Below are 20,589 nucleotides of genomic sequence, written 5' to 3'. Positions count from 1 at the left end.
AAAACTGCCAGGTGGACATCTCAACTTTCAAATCAATGGAATCATTGTTGAGTAACCTGATAGAAACATGCCTTGCTTGGGTACTAAAAATTCTAACCCAGTAGAGCCCAAAGTTACAGGGACCATAAACAAAACATTTTGTGAATATGTCTTTAGGAACAACACTAACTTTCATCATTTAGTTATTAGACCTAGGAATCCTGGTTGTTGACTAAATGGTATTATGTATATTGGTGGCTAGTTTAGAATATATACTATATATTGTAGGACAGCACCTCTAACACATTAAGTGTTGTCTCTTGACTGGTGGCAGCCATAATTGTCTTCAATAAAGTCATTATTCCATTGTATAACTTTTTTCTGAGTATGATAAAACCAGTGAATTCCATGGGTATAAGCCAATCACCAGACTTTGGGTTTTAAAGTGAGTCCCTTGATCAGAAGCAACATTGTATGAAATTTCAGAACTGTGGATGAAGCATTCTCTGTAAGATCATAGATGATGGTGCTGACAGAAGTACTGCAGGCAAAAAAGGCAAATCCGTACCTAAGATACTCATTTATTCCAGAAAAATTATAAAGCCAAGTAACTTATTCATGATATAATTGGTCCAAATTAATTACCATACTCCCAGGTACCTGACTGGTCCCCTTGAGATTGGTACATATCAGGAACTCAGTATAGTGTTGCCAAGTTGGGCATTCAGCAATTGGTAGGAGGGTGCTCACATCAGCCCTTGTGATGGGAAACCATGTTGCTGAGGCCATATATAGCTTCTGTTCGTGTTACTGTGACCACAGGTGCCCATTGAGCAAGCACAGGAGTAGCTGAATAAAGAGGCTTACTGACCACCACTGAGTAGGTCGTATTGCCCACCTGATTACTGAGAGAGCCTTTTGGTGAGCATTCACAGCTTACATAATAGTCTCATGCTCCTGACCAGTCCCAAGAAGTTCATATACCACTTCCCTAAATCTGTTTTGTGTCCATTTCCCCCAAATGTCTTCATTCAAAATCTCTGCTAATTGGGATGAACCATTATCCCTGGACTTGGATCTGGATGCAACAACTTGTGAAACTTAGGTTTTTTTCTTTTTAGAGAGGAGTGAAGACATTTTTGTTTGCATGAAGAATAATGGCATCATGTCACAGTGTCCTTTTTCCAAAGGATGCAATGGCAAGAAGTGTGTATGGATGGATAAGTAAACTTTAGTGAATATTTGTTAAAATAAAAATAATTTTTATTTTTTACTTGTTATTCTGATGTAAGTCAAGACTTACAAAAAAAGTTGCAAGAGGGACACCTGGGTGGCTAAGTCAGTTAAGCGTCTGCCTTCGGCTCAGGTCATGATCCCAGGGTCCTGGAATCAAGTCCCATGTTGGGCTCCTTGCTCAGCAGGGAGCCTTCTTCTCCCTCTGTCGCTTCCCCTGTTTGTGCTCTCTCTCTCTCGCTCTCTCTGACAAATAAATAAAATCTTTTTTTAAAAGGTACAAGAATAATAAAAATAGTTCCTGTATACACTTAACCTAGATTCCCCAAAGTTAACATTTATTGTATTTATTTTATTCTCTCTTTTTCTCTACACACACACACACACACACTTTTTAAGGCATTCTCTTACAGAAAACAGTACAGTAATCAAAATCAGACCACTAACATTGATATAATACTATTATCTAATTTAAAGACCTTATTCAATAGATTTTGCCAACTGTCCAAATTGCACGAGAATTTTGTGATCAAGTAAGGGACAGAATCAAATCTCTTCTGGGGTGTGAAAGGACAGACAGTGCACTGAAGCCCAGAACAGGGTACAGTCCACAGGGATAGAGTTAAGGGGGCTTCCATGGGTATTGGGCCTTTCTGCCACCCCCAGGCTCCAATGATACAACCTTTCCTCTCTTTAGGCTTCCAGAATTCCCTTGTGACCTTCCACACCTCTGGTGTTGCCATAACCACATTGTTCTTTAAATAAACTTTACTTGAGACTGATTGCCCCAAGACTCTTTCACCACTTCAGCACCTAACACAGCTTAGAAGATCCACAGAACTCCATCACTATTATATAGACTGCTATCTCACATAGCACAAAAAGTGGGGGAGTCCCCAGAGATCATCTATTTTCATCTCCTTCCCATTTGCAGTTGAGCAACTGAGGCTCAGAGAACTCTGAGACTATTAGGGGCAGCTGGGAGAACATCTCATTGGCTTCTCGTAGACCTGGTGTCTTCCCCATACATCACACAGCTGGTCTACATTCCCTCCCTACAGAAGAGTCACAATCTGCACACAGGATGGAGCTGGGGGTGTGGGTGGTGATGGATGTGGGAGCGAATGACTTCAAGGAAGAACTGTACTTACCTTGGGGAGCTAATGGATGGGCAGGTCATTCTTTTCTGAGACTCCAAAGTAGAGTCCATCTATCTGAATGTGGGAGCCATAAACATACACTGGGAGAAATCTGAGGTAGGTGACAGACTCTGTGGCCTAAGTTGGCACATGGTGAAAGCACCCACCTGAACAGAAAGGCTGTCCCAATCCCACAGAGCTTGGGTGTTTCATACCAACAAGGAAAATAACCAGCACCCAGAAATGCAGGAACCATGGCCCAGGCCTGAGGTGCCATAGAGATGCAGGGCTAGAGCATCCTCTATCCCCAAAGTCCTCAGGTTGAGATTCCCCAGAGGCTTGCCTGAGAAAAAGGTCAGAATCCAGGCCCGGCTGAAGGCAGGAAGCCTGGCAGTGAGGACAAGAGGCAGGAGAGGGGCTGGAGCTCCACAGTGTTGGCTCCTTCCTATTAATCCTGGGCTCTCTCCCCCCAGAATGTGGACATCACTCCGGAACCTGAGGAAGCCCTGGACACCATCCCTGCACATTATTGAGCCCTTCCCAGGAGGCTAAATTGCCTTTGCTCTTGCTTTTTTCTACCCTGGGAGCTCCTGTTTCTGTCCTTGCCCACTTGCTTGGGTACCACCAAGCCTCTAAGGAAGTTATGGCCTAGGCTTAATTTCATCCTCAGTGATAGCTCCAGTGAAGATTTCAGCAGCTCAAGCCAGGTCCTTGTTCAGTCACAAGGCAGTCTAGCTTTACACAAAGCCTTGTCTTATTTCCTCAATTCTTATTCTCTAAGCAACAAACGTTACTTTCTCCTTGTAGGAGGGGAGAAGAGGCCAATGTGAGTTCTCCTTCACTGTCCATAAAAACTTGTCTCTGTGATGAGGCCCTGCTCCTGCTGGGGTGAGGGATTGTGAGGGCTTTCTAGAGGGACAGGATCCTGGGCAGCATTTCCAGAGATGAAGAGGGGGCCTCGTGAACCTATCTCTCTCTCTCTTTTTTTAAAGATTTATTTATTTATTTATTTGACAATGAGAGAGACAGCTAGAGAAAGAGGGAACACAAGCAGGGGGAGTGGGAGAGGAAGAAGCAGGCTCCCAGCGGAGGAGCCTGATGTGGGGATCGATCCCATAAGGCCAGGATCATGCCCTGAGCCGAAGGCAGACGCTTAACGACTGAGCCACCCAGGCGCCCCGAACCGATCTCTTTATGGACAACGTGGCTAGGGTTGAGATTTTTTCTCACAGGAGACTCTAGTACCTGGATCATAGTGTTCTCTGCTCCTACTCCTGCCCCCATCCTGGAGTTATTTCACTTTCCACACGGATAATACAACCAACACCCTGGAATCCGAGGGACATCATCTCTAGGAAGTTATTTTCCCTCCCCTTCAACCACCCACTCTCTGGACCTTGTCATTAGCTGGAGTTCTACCCCCTCTGCCTTCTTAAATACAACTATCTGACCACCTACACCCTCTCTCATTATTTCTTTTAATGTCACTCCAGGACACCTAGCAGCATGTCTATCACCTATTAGTCACTTCAGTAATATTTATAAAGTAAACCATACTAGTTCTTGGACCTCATTAACATCTGTGTTCATTACCTCCTCTTTTGTTTCCCAATCCATTAACAGGATCTACCCATATTTTTACCAGTCGAAAGCTAATCTGCCTCTCAGGCTAGAACTGAGGCCCTCTCTTTCCCATATAAACAAGTTGATCTCTCCCCAACATGGAAAAACCAGACAGCACATCTAATTCACTTTGCAGTTTCAACGTTTATTTCTGATACCAAAACTTGACAGCACACAAGGGGGAAAAAAGCAACAGACAAGGAACAGCAAATAAATTTATCTTGCATGCCACTTTCAGTCAACAGGATGTGGCTCTCTAGATAGCTGTGTTTAGAAGGAATCTGAGGCTTCAGCCTCACTCAGGGGAAAGACTATTGCAACTGATTAGCAATATCTGTGAACATAAGAAAAAAATTAACAATCAATGACATATTTCAAATAGTGAGAAATATAAATACCAAACAGTGCTTCCCTATACTTCCCTCATCTCCCCACCATGGGTTTCCTAGGACTCCCAGATCGTGCACATAAATACATTCCCACAGACCCTATGTCTCCCAATAACCTTAACTGCCCAAACCAAAGTGATATACCTACCCAACATCTCACTCAACCCAGAAGAAACCAATGGCACCAAAGTTGGCAGCGAAGTTGGCACTGGCTGTACCACCAGGGCCAATAATGGGGCCAGCGAAGGTCTGAGGAAATCTGGAGCGGGCATTCTGGTGGTATCTGGCCCAGAAGGTAAATGGGATTCTAGACCAGGGATCGCCAAAATCTCCTTCCTCATCCCAGGTCAGCAGCTCAAATTCAATGTCATCCCAGCTCCAGGGACCAGATACGGCCTCATCTCCAATCCCCATGCGGGTTCTCGCCTCAGCCCGGGCCTCAGCCTCAGCTGCAGCAGCGTCCAGAGCATCCAAGGCCTCATCTGCAGCCTCCATGAACTGCGCAGTCCAGTCACGAGGATCTCTTTTCTGAACCTGAGATGAAGAATAGAAAAGAAAACAAAATCCGTAATAGTAGGAGTTAATATTTATGAAGCACCCGCTATATATTTAGTACCCTACTTTGTGCTACTGATTACATAACAGCAACAATAAATACCACCAGTAATGCAGCACCTACCATGTGCAATACCTAAGGTCTTATTCCTGCTCTGGACCTTTCCCAGCCAGTCATACCTCACCCCTTGACCTATCAAGTCTAGAGCAGTTCCCCTATTACCTCTGCAATGAATCTCAGCACTTTCATCTTGCTAGTTTCATGGTAGGAACGGAGGCCCCAGAGGAACTCATACTCAGGAGGGTTGCTGTTGGGCACTCGTCTGTAATCCAGGTACCTTATAGAGCAGAAAGGTCTTTGTTTCTACCCAGGTAAGAATCGTAGTCCAACAATGCATCATACTATTTTTGACACTCCCAATTTCAGGTAGCAACCTCCCCAGGCTCATTCCTAAACCTAGCTTAATTCTATTCTTTTTTAAAATTTATTTTTATTGTTTTTAAGTAGGCTCCACATTCACTGTGAAGCCCAATGCAGGGCTTGAACTCATGACCCTGAGCTTAACACCTGAGCTGAGATCAAGAGTCAGATGCTTAACCAACTGAGCCACCCAGGTGCCCCATAAACCTAGCTTAATTATATTCTTATAGCCAGGCCTTCAAACTCCTGTACCAGTGCTTCTACATTAAGCAGTCACCTAGAACTGCCGGGCGGCTTATATAAGGTCATAGAAAGGACAATACTTAATCTCACCCTTTGTGTCACGGCTCTAGCTCCACGTTCTTGTAATCTTGTTACCAAGACACAGTTAGCCCATTGCAATGATTAGTGTGCAGTGTAAACCTCAGCCTTGGAAATGTCTACTGTGAGTAGACATTACTTGCAAGATAACTATACTGCAGAAAAATCCAACCACAAGCAGGGATACTCAATAAACACTTCCAAGTATGTATGTGTTTTTCTATGTGAATATATATGTATAGTGTAAGAAATGAGCATAGGAAGGACTGTCTGAGGCTGACCAGCACATAGAACTCATGAGGACCAGAAAAAAACCGTTAGAGATCACTTACTTTTGCTTTACAAACTCGTAAGTGAGAAGTTTCCTCAGATCTCCGAGAAGAGGATGTCTCACCCTGACAGTATAAAAAAAGAAACCCATATTCAGAGACTGTGACACTGCCCAAAGAAAAGAGCTTTCTAGAGGTCAGAGATGAGAGAAGAGGCATAGAGTTCAGAATTATCTGCCTATCCACCCAGGTCACATCTTTGCGCTCTGTACCTCCCCAAACCAATTCCCCTAGACCACCAGGCTGATGCAATCCTGGGACCATCCTCTGTTGCCAAAGGATGATATAAACAGGCAAGAGATGAGAGAGCCCAATCATACCCAGGACGCAGTCCCATCTTGCGTAGTGCCTCCCAGAGGACAGCTGCAATGGGAGGCAAGGGGAGACAAGGGACGGAAAATGAGCATGAAAATCAGGCTGTAGCCAACCCCCAGCTGCAGGTCCAGCCACTCACCTTCACTGGCACGGTTGCCATTCATGAAGATGACGCCCAGTATCACTAAGAGGAGACCCAGCTTGGGTGTGTCTTTGGTCCTAAAAGAGTACAAAAAAAATATTTTCAGCAGCCATTTGTATGAGACACCCCAGACAGCTTACCCATCTAGCTTCCCCAGTATTCCTCAGCAAGGGGGTAATTCTACCTCAGTGCTGACCATGACCTGGTCTATGATCCTAAATCTTGGACCCTGACCTACTTGACATTCCTGGGAAAAAAGCACCACTGAGAAAGGCAATGTTCCACCTCTTTTCCCATCTTACGTTCCCAGTATGCCAGCCAGGGACTCGGGGGTACTGATGAGAATATACAGGTGTTCTTCTTTGTCAATCTCCTTCAGTTGAATCCCAAATTTCTACAGGGACAAGAAAACAGACTATGAAATTACAATATCTAGCACCAGCTACCCCTGCTCAGTTGCTCACCTCCCTGTGAGACTTCAGCTCTAAACTCCCAGTAGGAATTCCATGAATCTTTGATATCAAAACCTTCGCTCATTATTCCTATTCCTCAGGGCTGCCTTCTCACCTTCTCCAGGACAAAGCATGCACGTTCAATGATTTCTGGATAAACATCAGTGTATTCACGGATGATATCCCTCAGCATTTCTGTAGGAGAGAGAACAGAGCACCTGAGCTGAGCAGGGGCCACAGAGCTACAAACCCTTTGCCAGTCTTGTTAAAGGGAACACGCTCAGGGTTCTCAAGGATGAAAAATGAAGAATCAGCCACAGAAAGAGGGAATTGAAGGGGAGGGGACATATAAGCAAAGGGATGTCCACAGAACATGGGGTGAGGGGAAGGGCAGAGTGCTGGAGGAGGGCACTGGATGCCTACCTGAGCGCTTGATGGGCACCTTCGTATAATCTTTAAGCATCAGGTACTTGACCAACTTATTTGCCTAGGAGGGGAAAAGGAAATCATTAAAGTTATTAAGATATTTACAGGAAACTTGATTGAATTATAGATAAAAGGACAAGACAAGAGGAAGAGACAGAGAAGTGACTGGGAATAACAGTTCTTACTCTTTCCTGAAGAAGGGCCACATCTCGGGGCTGTGAGGCACCCAGGTTCTGTGAGGCACGCGAATTGGGAGAGGGGCGCAGGTTTGGTGAGGGTCGCAGGTTCTGCCAGTCAGGTGGAACTGGCCAATCAGTGGGGATCCAGTCAGGTGGGAGTGGCCAGTCAGTGGGAAGTGGCCAATCAGGTGGTAGAGGCCAGTCAGGTGGTAGAGGCCAGTCAGGAGGGCCTTGCCAATCTGCAGGACCCTGCCAGCCTGGTGGGTTCTGCCATCCAGGTGGGGTCTGCCATCCAGGTGGATTCTGCCAGGCCAGTGGGTTTGGCCAGACAACCGGACCAGGCCAGACAATGGGGTTCGGCCAGATCACTGGATTCTGCCAGATCACTGGGTTCGGCCAGATCACTGGGTTCTGCCAAGCAACTGGGTTTTGCCAGGCTGGTGGGGTCTGCCTAGCTGGGGGGCTCTGACGTGCTGGTGGGGTCTGCCTGGCTGGCTGGTTTTGCCAACCTGATGGGTTCTGCCAGGCCAGTGGGGTCTGCCAGAGCACATTGGGGGGTGCTCCAGGTGGGTTCTGAGTGGTGACTGGAACCGGTGCAGACCTCCATGTCCCTGTAGCCAGTGGGGCCCGCCTCTGATCCCCACCGCTGTTCTCATCCACATTCAAGTTATTAATCTGCATCATCAGAGAGAAGAAAGGTCCAGGGTCACCAGATGTTTCTGTTTCCTCACCCTATCTATTCCAGGAAGGCCCCCTAAAACCCTCACCTGTAGTGACAGCCTGACCCACTAGCCAATGGTCACCCTGAGTCCAGGGCTTGTCTTTCACTGTCTTCCAGGCAGGAGTTTCATCTCTGAATCAGGTCAGGAGCAACCCAAGGGTGGGGCCTGAGGCTTCTCCTCTTCCTATGTCCAACACTGGCTCTGCTTGTACCACCCTGGACAAATCACTCAAGTCACTTCACCTCTCTGGGACTTAGTTTCCTTCTCTGTAAAACTGAGACTATGAACCCTAGCTGGTAATATCTTGAAGATTTAATGAGATAACCTGTGAATGTGCCTAGCTCAAGACCTAACACATAGTGGCTACCATGAAAACGTAAACTAATTATATACAGAGTATGTATATATATATTATGTGTCCATGTCTCATCTCCCCATTAGTCTGTGGATATTCAGAGCACAGAAATTATCACATTCACCTTATCAACCCCTACAACCTAACTGAATACAGGCCATCATATATGTATGTTTTGTTTTGTTTAGAACAAATGAACCTCAGAGAAGAAAGGAGAGAGCCCAAATCAAAGTGGAGCTAGCAGGGATCTCACCTTGCGGGTCCTCTTGCCCCGTATTATAGTCCTGGACTCCAGATTCTGAGCCTGGGAACCATCTGCTGATGTCTGTGCAGCTGCACCATCAGATTCAGGGATACCTGGGCTGGTCTCTACCTCAGTCTGGGAAGTGGCCATCTTGGCTTGGTTAATATTCTGGGTCTGGGTATCAACTGTAGGGGCCTTAGTGGTGTCATTCCAAGCCTTAAAAGCTGTCTTAGGCTGAGTGTTGGCCATCTCACTGGCACTGAGAGACTGAGAGAAATTGTAGGTGGCATTTGGGCCCACCTTAGTAGTGGCATTCTGGGCCTTAAAGGCCATCTCGGACTTGTTAGCAGTTAACTCACTGGTGGTCGCTGCCTGGGAAAAATCATAGGCAGCATTTGGGCCCTTTGGGGTGGCATTCTGGGCCTTAAAGGCTGCCTTAGGTGGCGCATTGGGCATCTCCTTGGCATTAAGAGCCTGAGAGAAATCATAGGCACCATTTGGGCCTTTTGTGGTGGCATTCTGAGCCTTAAAGGCTGTTTTGGGCCTAGCAGCAGCTGCTAAAACCTGAATATCAGCCATCTCACTGGCTGTTGGGGGCTGTGAACTCTGGGGACTAGCATTCGGGCCAGCTGCTGTGGCCTGGTTGGTAGGTGGAGCCTCCGAGATCTGGATGGCCTCCATCAGGGTCTGCATAAGCAAGGTGCTGTCTTCTACGGAGGCCTCAGCCTGCAAATACAGGGGGAGAAAATGAAATTTCTGGGCCTCCGAAGCGGAAGCAGGAGTGTAGGGAGAGCAGTGCAGGGGAGGTGCAGGCAGGCGAATGGTGCAGAAAGGCTGAGGCGCAGACCACCAGCAAGGGGAGATGGGAGGCGGAATGGTAACAAAACGTGTGGTAGGGATGGAATGGGGCAGGACCAAATGAGGGGTGGGGCGGAATGAGGAGTGGGGATGAAGTAGAATGAAGGGGGCGGTGGGGGTTGATGGAGGAGGTTAGAGCAGAGCAATGCGGTGTGCGGCAGGAGCTAAAGACGTGAGGGGAGCCAGAGCAAGGGTGCCGCCTGGAGGAGTTGAGGAGAATAAGGGGGGTCGCAGGGGTGGGGAATGCAGGAGAGAGGGAGGGTGGCGGAGGGAGGTTGGGGGAGGGGGTGGCAGACTGCTCTAAAAGCGTCAGGACTGTGGAAAAAAATGGTTCCTTACCCAACCCGCATTCTCTGGGCAGATTGCCCTGACTACTAACAGGGTCTCCCCTTTCTCTAAGCAGGGACTGATGGCTGAAAAGGGACGCCCCTCCCCCCCCCCATAAACCATGGGAATTTGAAAGACGACGGAGTCTAGGCACGAAGAGGGCAAAATCAGATCCAGGCTTTTGGACGGCCAAAGGGACCCCAGGGAACTGTCGGCTAGGGAAATGGTGGGGTGGGGAGTGGAGATCTCACCTGGAAGCCGAGGAGGCCCGCACCACAGTCCATTTTCTGAGCCATGGCTCCTGTCCCTCTGGCAAGAGCAGAGCCTGGGGGATGTGGGGGAGGAGCTGGGCGTTATACCACAGAGGGCAAATATGAAGAGCCGAATTTGGGTGGGGAGGTGTCTGGGATTGACTGTGGGGGCGAATGAGGCGCTGAATGTGAGGGGAACGGGCGGGATCAGAGTGGGAAAAGTGAATGGGTGTCAGGATGGAGGCTCTGAATCCCGAGAAGCTACTGACGGGGAGAAGCTTCAAATCGTGATTCGGAAAGCCATTAACAGTTCTGAATCCAGGGGGAGTGGGTTGGGACTCGCATATGGTAAATTGAATGGAGGTTTCGAATCGGGAGGAATCGTATGACAGTACAGATTGAGGTCAAGAAATCTGTGGAGATTTTTAACGATGGGAGGGGTTCGGAGAACGAACAGGGGTTCTGAGCAAGGGAGGATCGGGTGAGGGGTGTGAATGGGGGGTTCGGGGAGTGGAAGGGGGATCGGAATCCGGGGTAAAGGGATCGAAATGAAAAATGGGGGGCCCGCACCAGGGGGCAGATGCCCTGTCTGGGGGCTAATTCTCACCTTGCCTCAGGCCCCAACCCCAACCCCCTCGTTGCCTCCCTTCTTCACGACTCAGAGGATCGGGATTGCAGTGCTCGGCTCTCCGCAGCCGCACCCTCTCCTTGTCCAGGAGAAAATGCCAGCGCGGCAGCTATGACGACCCCGCCTCTCCGCCTAATATACCACCCACCGCCTCAGATAGTTATGCGCATGCGCAAGAACTGACCGACCAAATAAAAGTCCCGCCCGCTTCCCCAACAAAAGCTTCGTCCCGAACACCATGGTGCGCATGTGCAAGGGGAAGCAATCCCGCCCCTTTGCCAACACACCATCCCACCACCAACCAGGTCGACAGTATACCACGGTCCCACCTCCTTCATCAATATCCCCTCCCCCAAACAGATGCGCTGTGCCTTTAGGTCCCACCCCTTGCCCCACACACCGGCCCCCTACCTTTTCCGCAATGCGTCTCTGTTCTATCCCTCGCCTTCTGTGGCCCCTCCTGTCCGGTCGGCAAGCATCTCTAGCCCCCTGCCTAGCACCACTTAAGTCACTATTAAGGAGGTGTCCGTGTGGGGTCTCAAACTGCAACAAGTGCTAGGCTCCCGCTAAGCTCACCCAGGAAAAGGAATGGCCAAAGAGAATACACTGTTGGAGGTAGAAGAAGTCTGCACCTGCCACAAGAATCTGTATGATCCCCCTCAACAGATCCCAGACTCATAAACATTAGCTTCTCTCCTGCTCTTTGTGCAGCTCCAGCCATGCGCATATTTTGTGTGCAGGTGAGGAGCGGAGGGAAGGGAACAGCTTGAACATCACAGCGCAATCTGTGCTGGGGCTTGTCTTTCTCTTAAGGCAGCCCTGGGAGTGGATATCAGCATCCCCATTTTACAGGTCAGAAAGCTAAAGCACAGACACACTGCATGAACTAGACAAGGCCAGAGCCAGTAAAGAGAAAATGAAAAATGTGGGCCTTAGGTTTTCCTTAATCCAAAACCCATGTTCCACTAGTGCTGGCCCAGGAACTGAGGCACCCTCCCCTCTTCAGTTTTGAGCGACAAATCCCACACATACACCTCCCCTGCCCTGTCAACACCTGTCCCAAACAAGCAAGGTTTGTGTTCTCCGGAGACTTTAAGCTCATGCTCTGCATTTAGGAGAACATAGAGAGAGACCCTTAGTCCCCACCCCATGTGGGTCCATCCAGGTGTGGGAATTGTTCCTGGGGGTCCACTCCCTGCTCCGATTGTCAGTTCTCTCCCTGTGAGTGGCACAAACACCGCTGCCCCTGAGGCCTTCCTGGTGCCTGCTTGAGCAGCCAGGACAATCAGGCACCTGTGCGTCTGAACCATGGCAAGCCCACATTCAGTGTAAATGTTTACCCTGGTTCCTTCCAGGGCTCAGGCCTCAATTCCTGGGACGAATTGCTGGGCCATTCTACCCCTAGCTGTGTGAGCTGTCTCAGGTCATTCCACTTCTCTGAGCCAGATTCTCAATATACAAAATGGGAAGCACAAATAGCACTGACTGGAGTTGGACCCAAGGACACACATGCTGCTATGCTTCCACATGACTGGAGACTCAGACAGAAAATCATATACAGATGTGAAATGACTCAAATTGAACTGATACTTTCCAAAAATACAAGGCAGACCTTGGTACATTTCACATTTGTTCTGGCATCAGCTTCTGCCAGGAGTCTGCATATGAAAGAAAGCTAATGCTAGGAAGGATGGCAGCATTTGGTCCCCAAGGGCCAACATCAATTCTGCCTGGCTGGATGACTTTCCTCATCTGTTGCATAGCAACCTCCCCTGTCAGCTGCCTGTTTTTCCTCAGCACTTCCTCTGTAAAGTGTCTGCAGTGGGACGTGATCAGACTCAGGAAAGAAGGTCTGAAACACCATTTTAAATGCTATCTGCTTCTGTATCTGTATCTCCAGTCTTGGTTTGGCCTATGAATTCTAGATCCATAATCCAACTGCCTGCCTCTCTTATGCAACTGGATATCCCTCAATATTTTCAAATTTAACAGTCTCAAACTGATTCCTTTGTTTATATCCTCTTCCTCACCAACACTGTGTTTCTCCTCTAGTCATGCCACTCTCTCTCCCTTAGAACAAAAAGCCTTTTAGGGAGATGGATTTTTATTTATTTTATTCATTGCTGTGTAACCTGTACCTACAATGATACCTGGCGTATTTTATATGCTCAAAAATGTTTGTTAATAAAAGAATGAATCACACCATCCACCCTGTTGCTCAAGCAAGAAACCTGAGAGGTATTCTTTTTTCCTTCCTGTGATGAGTTCACTTACTTTTCCTTATACAAACAATGCATATTTGTCACTAAAAATTTAAATATTGGGGCGCCTGGGTGGCTCAGTCGATTGAACCTCTGACTCTTGATTTCAGCTCAGGTCACGATCTCAGGGTTGTGAGATGGAGCTCCGCTTTGGGCTCTACGCTCAGCAGGGAGTCTGAGATTCTCTTCCTCTCCCTCTGCCCCTTCCCCCACTCACACACACTCAAAATAAATAAATAAAATCTTTAAAAAATGAAGATAAAAAAATAAAAATTTAAACATCAAATATTTTAAAAATTAAGTAAACATCACTCCAAATGGCACCACACCACCCTGAGACAACCGCTAGTAAGATTTTGATGCTACCTTTTCACATAACATATATATGCTTACATAAATGGGATCATATGTCATATTTTAAATTGCATTCTTTTGCTTCTGCCTCCCACTCCTTTCCTCCACCTCAACCCTCATCTGCCAAACATGCATTTTAACAACCATTTTTATAACTTTCCATGTTCAAAAAGTCATCTTATTTTTTTACTGTTTTACAAAAATTAAGATCATATACACTTCAATGTATCAGATTTATTTTAATTAACACTGATCTACCTCTTCCCCACTCTTTTACATTGCTGCATAATATTCCATGATAGGGATATACTGCAACGTAGTCAATCATTTCCCCACTGATGGTCATTCTAGTTTCAAGGTTTTGGGGAGCACATACACACAAACACTGCAATAAAATACTTGTACATATATCCTCGTATTTTATGCTTAATGTTCTTCATTCCTGTGACACCAGATGCCCAGGAATAAGACTGACATACTGTACAGTGCTTGGTAATATAAAAACTTTTTCAACCTTTTGCCAATGTGATGTGTACTTTATTGGTATCTCCTGTGGCTTAATTTACATTTCTGATGTAAATAGTGAAACACACATTCATATATTAATGGAACTATTAGATTTCTTTTGTAAAGTAATTGTGCAAGTACTTTATCTTGTGTTGTCTGTCTTATTTTTAGAACTTCTTTATATAGTCCCACAGATGCTTACTGAAAACCCTTAGGGCTAGATATATTTCAATTATTTTTTTCACATTTTAATAAGGGAACACTGTGTATATACTCTATATTACATAACAGTTCAAACTGCAAAAGCCTTTATAAAGGCCAGATGTTCACTTTTTCACACTCCCGTAGCAGCCAAGAGAATGTGATCTAGGATTTACCAGTGTGGCAGGTCCTGAAAACTACCCTGAGGTTCGATGATTCACTAGAAGAACTCAAAGAACTCAGAGGTGTTATGCTCATGGCTATTGTTTATTACAGCAAAAGCATACTAATTTTAAATCAACAAAACCAAAAGGTGCACAGGAAAGATTCCAGGAGAAACCAGGCGTATGCTTCTGGCTGTCTTCTCTCAGTGGAGTTGGATGGCCAGTGCTTAAATCTCCCAGCAAGATATGTGGCAACCTGGGAAATTTCCCTGAGCTGGGATTTTACTGGGGGTCAATCAGATAGGCACTAGACACTCGTGTGGCTGACCTTAGTTACTCAGCCTCCAGGCTGTGCAGAGGTGCTACAAGACCAGAGGCCCACTATATAATACAAAATGGGCCAAGGCCCACTATAAATCACACTGTTAACATAAACTATCTAGTATGGCCCAAAGTTCCAAGTGAACAAAAAGACACTCTGATCAGGCAGGATATTCCAAGGGCTTGGAGATTATCCCCCAGGAGCTTGTTAAGAGCCAGACCTATCTTTGGAATGTACAGACATTTTTTGGAAATCACAGGATTTATAGACCCCAAACACCTGTGGAATCAATTCTTTTCTACAATCCAGTTTCTAGGAGCAGCACTGGTAGCAGGGCTAAGGGCAGCATCTAGTATCCAGTGTTCAGTGGTGGCAGTAATGGCAGCCAACCAGCTAATACTTATGGCATGATTTTTGAAAAAACAAATTATTTTATTAATTCTACTTTAAAAGTTTTTTAACTTTTTATTTTGAAATAATTATAGATACACAGGAAATTGCAAAGATAATACAGAGAAGTCCTATGTACCCCTTCAGCCAGTTCCCCCAATGGGCACAGTTATGAAACTGTAATACAGTATTAAAACCAAGAAATTGACATTGGTATGATATATGCATATAGTTCTATCACATGTGGGGAGGTTTCTATAGTAATCACCATAGCAACCAATGTACAGAATTATACTAACCCCACAGATTTCCCTGTACTACCCCTTTACACTCACATTCATCATCCTTCCCTCCACTATCCCTAACCCTTAGCAGCCATTAATGTGTTCTCCAACTTTGTAATTTCAACATTTCAAAAGGTTATAAAATTGGAATCATACAATGTCACATTGTGACTTTTTCTTCACTCAGCATAATGCCTGTGAGACACACCCACATTGTTATGTGTATGTGTTAATGGTTTGTTCCTTTTTATTGCTGAGTACTATTCCAGGATATAGATGTGCCACAGCTGGTTTAAAAATTTACCCACTGAAGGACATCTGGGCAGTTTCCAGTTTGGGACTATTACGAATAAAGCTGCTATAAACATTTGCGTATAATTTTTTTTCTGTGAACATAAGTTCTCATTTCTCTGGGATAAATGCTCAAGACTGCAATTGCTGAGTAGTATAATAAGAATGTTAGTTTTATAAGAAACTGCCAAACTTTCCCAGAGTGGTTGTATCAATTTTACATTCCCACCAGCAATGTGTAAATGATCCATTTTCTCCAAATCCTTGCCAGCAACCTGTTGTATTTTTTTAAGCCACTCTCATAAATGTGAACTAATAACTCATTGTGGTTTTAATTTGCATTTCCCTAACGTCTAATGATGTTGAACATTTTTAACATGTACTTACTCGCCATCCATGTATCTTCTTTGGTAAAATGTTTCTTCATGTCTTTTGCCCATTTTCTAATTGGTTTCTTTTTCTCTTTTCCATTTCTTTATTTCTTGCCTTCTGAAGAGCTAAACTTTTTTGTAGAATTCTGCTATTCTGTTTGTATCCCTCTAAAATTCCTATGTTGAAATCGTAACCTCCCCACAGATGATAGTATTAGGAGATGGGTCTTTAGGAGGTGTTTAGGTTGTGAGGGTAGAGTTCTCATGAAAGGGATTAGTACCTTAGAGGCTCCAGAGATATTTTTAATCCCTTCCACCATGTGAGGACACAGTGAGAAGAGGCCATGAAAAGAGGGCTATGAATAGAGACCTCACCAAATGCAACCATGCCGGTACCCTGAACTTAGGCTTCTCACCCTCAGAACTGTGATAAATAAATTTGTTGTTTATAAGCTACTAGTCTGTCGTATTTTATTACAGCAGCCCAAATGGACTAAGACAAAGTCTATTTTATCTATGTTTTTGAGCATATAACATTAAACAGACTTTTATAGTGATTGCTATAGGTATCACATTATATATATTATATATTATCATTTCATATATATGTGTGCGTATACTTGTATATACACACATATATTTTATTTTTTAAAGATTTTATTTATTTGTCAGAGAGAGATTGTGAGAGAGAGAGCACAAGCAGAGGGAGCAGCAGGCAGAGGGAGAAGCAGACTCCCAGCTGAGCAAGGAGCCTGATGCGGGACTCGATCCCAGGACTCTGGGGATCATGACCTGAGCCAAAGGCAGATGCTTAACTGACTGAGCCACCCAGTTGTCCCAACACACATACATGTTAAGGTTTTACTGATATTGGCCTGACTGAGAGAGATCTGGGTGCCTAATTACATTTACACACACACACACACACACACACACACACACACACACACACATACACATTTATAAAATTTATTTCTTGCAGTTCTGGAGGCTGAGAAGTCTAAGATCAACACACCACTCATGTAACACTTTGCCAGTTTGGTGAAGTATAGAAAACTTACCTCTGTTTACATACTTTTACCATCATTTATATTACATTTATAATATAATTTATATATTAAGTTTATATATATATATATATAATCATCTTAAATATCTCTTCATACACTGAGAACTACAGACAGATGGTGTCCTAATTCTGGCTTCAATCATCAAGTATAATTTAAAGAACTCAAGAGAAAAAGGACTGTCTCTATCTCTGTCAAATAAATAAATAAATAAAATCTTAAAAAAAAAAAAAAGGGGGCGCCTGGGTGGCACAGCGGTTAAGCGTCTGCCTTCGGCTCAGGGCGTGATCCCGGCGTTATGGGATCGGGCCCCACATCAGGCTCCTCCGCTATGAGCCTGCTTCTTCCTCTCCCACTCCCCCTGCTTGTGTTCCCTCTCTCGCTGGCTGTCTCTATCTCTGTCAAATAAATAAATAAATAAAAATCTTAAAAAAAAAAAAAAGAGAGAAAGGAAAGTCTATTATGTTTACTCATATTTTATTTTGTTGTCCTCTCTTCCTTACTGATGGTCCAAGACCCTTTCTCTTATCATTTCCTTTCTTTTTCAAGAACTTCCTCTAGCCATCCTTTTAGGATAGGAAGGCTGGTAACAAATTCTCTTAGTTTTCCTTCTTTTGAAAACGTCTCAATTTCCTCTATATGGTACTAAAGAATATTTTTATTGGATATATAATTCTGGGTTGACAGTTTCATTCTCAGAGCACTTGAAAAATACTGTGGCCTCCATGGTTTCGAATGAGATATCTGCTGTTATCAATTTGGTGTTCTCCTACAGGTAAAGTATCATTTCTCTGTCCGGCGGCTTTCAAGATTCTTAATTTCTGTCTTTAGCTTTCACAAGTTTGAAAATGATAAGCCTTGGTACGAATTTATTTGGCTGTATCCTTTTTGGAGTTTACTCAGCTTCTTGACCCTATGGGATTATGCTCTTTTCCAAATTTGGAAAATTTTCAGCTACTTTTCTAGCCCTTCTTTCTTCTTCTGTGACTATGACAACACCCATGTTAAATCTTTTGTAATAGTCCAACAAGGGCCTGAGGCTCTGTTTTTGTTTTTCACTCTATTTTTTTCTCTTTTGGTATGACTGGATAATTTCTATTGTTCCATCTTAAGAGTTCACGGATTTATTCTTCTGTTATATTATTCTCTTGTTGAAGTCACCTACTGAGGTTTTTTTTAAAGTTCATTTATTAGATTTTTCAGTTCTTAAATTTCTTTTTGATTCTTCTTTGTATCTTCTATTTCTTTGGGAGATTTTCTTCTTTTTTAAGATTTATTTATTTATTTGAGAGAGAGACAGACTGAGAAAGCATGGGCAGGGCACAGGGAGAAGGACAAGCAGACTCCCCGCTGAGCAGGGAGCCTGATGTGGGACTCCATCCCAGGACCCTGGGATCATGACCTGAGCCCAAGGCAGACACATAACCAACTAAGCCACCCAGGCACTCCTCTTTGGAAGATTTTCTGTTTCTTTGTTGAGACTTTCTATTTTTCCATTTGTTCTAAGAATGCTCACGACTGTTCACTGAAACATGTTTATGACGTCTATTTAAAAATCCTTGTTCGATGATTCTATTATCTGTGTCATTTTGGTGCTGGCGTGTGTTGACTGTCTTTTCTCATTCAAGTTGTAATTATCATAGCTCTTGATATAACTAGTCATTTTCAACTGAATCTTAGATATTTTGCATAGTATGTTATGAGGATTGAATCTTATTTAAATCTTCTGTTTTACCACACGTAGCTAGGTCCACATTCCTACTCAGCCACCACTGGCACCTGAGAGAGAGGGGCTCGTTTTCATTGAGGGCTAAGTGAGAGTTCCAGCTCCATACTAAGGTTTTACTGGTATCAGCCTGACTGGGAGGGAGCTGGGTACCTAATTACATGGTAAATGTGTATTATTTTTAGTGCTGGGTGGTAATAAAAATCCCATTTGTCCACTGTGCCTTCTTTTGACGTGACTTCATTGGTTAGGGGGAGATGCATCTCATTATCATCTTCAGTGATAGAGAGCCAGGCTCCCCACATAGTTTCTGACATTGTGGGGACTGGGCTATTATTCCCACTCCCTATTTGCCCTTCCCTGACACTCTGTCAGGAGATTAAAGACCTCATTACAGCCTGGCAAGAGTGGAAGTAGAGGGTCTCTAGTTGGCTTTTGCTGGTAGGCACAAGGCCACAGTCTCCCCTCTGGCATTTAGCTAGAGTAGGGCAGTTATTGTCTAAAAAAATTTTTTTGTCTTGCTATGCTGTCTCTGTCTTTTAGATATGTTAAGAACAGAGTTATGTTGGGGCTTTTTGTTTTTTGGTCTATGTCCTTTGGTGTTTCCAGTTTGCAAGCTTCTTCAGCATCTGCTTTGGGATATATGAGGCCAAAAGAAAACCCAGGAAACTCACCACCATGTCACTCTTTGGGATCCAAATTCCCTAGAAGGTTTGCCATCTTATCTCTAACTTTCAAGGTCTTCTCATGTTTGGTTTATATACAATGCCCAGGGATCAATAGGGGAAAAAGCGTATCTATACCATTTACCCCTTCCTGCTGGAAGCAGAAGTCCTCAATTCTGATGCTTTTTAAAAATGTACAACTATTGGAATTTATAATGTACAGTCATACTGTAAGAAAAATAATTTGATCTCTTATTTTACAATATATACAGCACTTATTTTGTTGTTTTAGATGATCTGCTAAAACATCAAGAACAATTTTGGGTAATAATCTCAATAAGCAACATCCTTTTCTTTTTCCTGAAATGACTTTACCATTTCACCATTTAGAATGTTTGTTGTTCTTTTATACGTAGTTTTAAAAACCATATTTAGTAGTTTCTCTTCCTATTTTACTTATTCATAATATTTCCTCTGCCTTACTCACAAACCTAATCCATCACCTATTCCTGTTGAGTCTACCATTTTAAGTACACCTTAATTGCATTCTATTCTATCTTACTGTTAGAAAGGAGCATAGAGGGAGAAATAGAGAAAGAAAAATTCAAAAGGGGGGAAGAGGAATAGATAGAAGAAGGAAAGAAGAAAACAGGGATCAGAGAAAGGATGAATGAAAATAGCTGCAAGTAAATCGAATAATTAAGATAAGGAGAAATAAGAGTGGAGAAAGAATAGATATTAAGCTGAAACAGAAAAACCAGTAAGAAGGAGAGTAAGGAAATAGAATGCAGAAGGAAGAAGAGATGTAGGATAGAAGAGTATGAGGGGGAGACAGGAGGAGTTAGAGAGATTAATAAGTAGATGAAAGGAAAATTAAAAAGGAGAAGGAAGAAGGGGGTTTCATGGGAAAGAAGGGAGTAGAGGAAATGATGAGGGAGAAAAGATTTGAAGTAAGAGGGACAGGGACAAGAAGAAGAAATGACATGGAATCACACCTTTAAAAACGGCAGATTTCACTCTGCAGAGAGAAGAATGTTGAATGTAAGAAGTTCCTCTTTTTTCCTCCTCAAATACCCAGTTCCCTTTACATTTGGTACC

The 20,589-nt window shown here is 44.2% G+C and overlaps 1 protein-coding gene across 7 annotated transcripts in view; it reads right to left on the bottom strand.

Annotated features, from left to right (window-relative positions):
• Window positions 1-4,098: 4,098 nt before the first annotated feature.
• Window positions 4,099-20,589, bottom strand: part of MAGED1 (MAGE family member D1) — a 63,933-nt gene continuing 47,442 nt past the window's right edge. For 6 of the 7 annotated variants that reach the window (XM_026490442.4, XM_026490443.4, XM_057311561.1 and 3 more), the window contains 12 exons: window positions 10,261-10,334; window positions 8,834-9,550; window positions 7,510-8,178; window positions 7,322-7,385; window positions 7,014-7,093; window positions 6,749-6,840; window positions 6,444-6,523; window positions 6,310-6,352; window positions 5,993-6,055; window positions 5,142-5,256; window positions 4,512-4,897; window positions 4,099-4,308 (listed from right to left, as the gene is read on the bottom strand). In XM_026490442.4, the coding sequence (XP_026346227.1) occupies window positions 4,520-4,897; window positions 5,142-5,256; window positions 5,993-6,055; window positions 6,310-6,352; window positions 6,444-6,523; window positions 6,749-6,840; window positions 7,014-7,093; window positions 7,322-7,385; window positions 7,510-8,178; window positions 8,834-9,550; window positions 10,261-10,334 (2,375 nt within the window). In that variant the 3' untranslated portion in view covers window positions 4,099-4,308; window positions 4,512-4,519. Of the gene's footprint in view, window positions 4,309-4,511; window positions 4,898-5,141; window positions 5,257-5,992; window positions 6,056-6,309; window positions 6,353-6,443; window positions 6,524-6,748; window positions 6,841-7,013; window positions 7,094-7,321; window positions 7,386-7,509; window positions 8,179-8,833; window positions 9,551-10,260; window positions 10,335-10,867; window positions 11,026-20,589 lie in introns of those variants that run through there. The other variant, XM_026490444.4, reaches the window with a different exon arrangement.

Source organism: Ursus arctos, chromosome X (genome assembly GCF_023065955.2).
Source record: "Ursus arctos isolate Adak ecotype North America chromosome X, UrsArc2.0, whole genome shotgun sequence".
NCBI lineage: Eukaryota > Metazoa > Chordata > Mammalia > Carnivora > Ursidae > Ursus > Ursus arctos.
The sequence above is the reverse complement of the archived record's forward strand: the minus strand, read 5'-3'. Positions and strand labels throughout refer to the sequence as shown.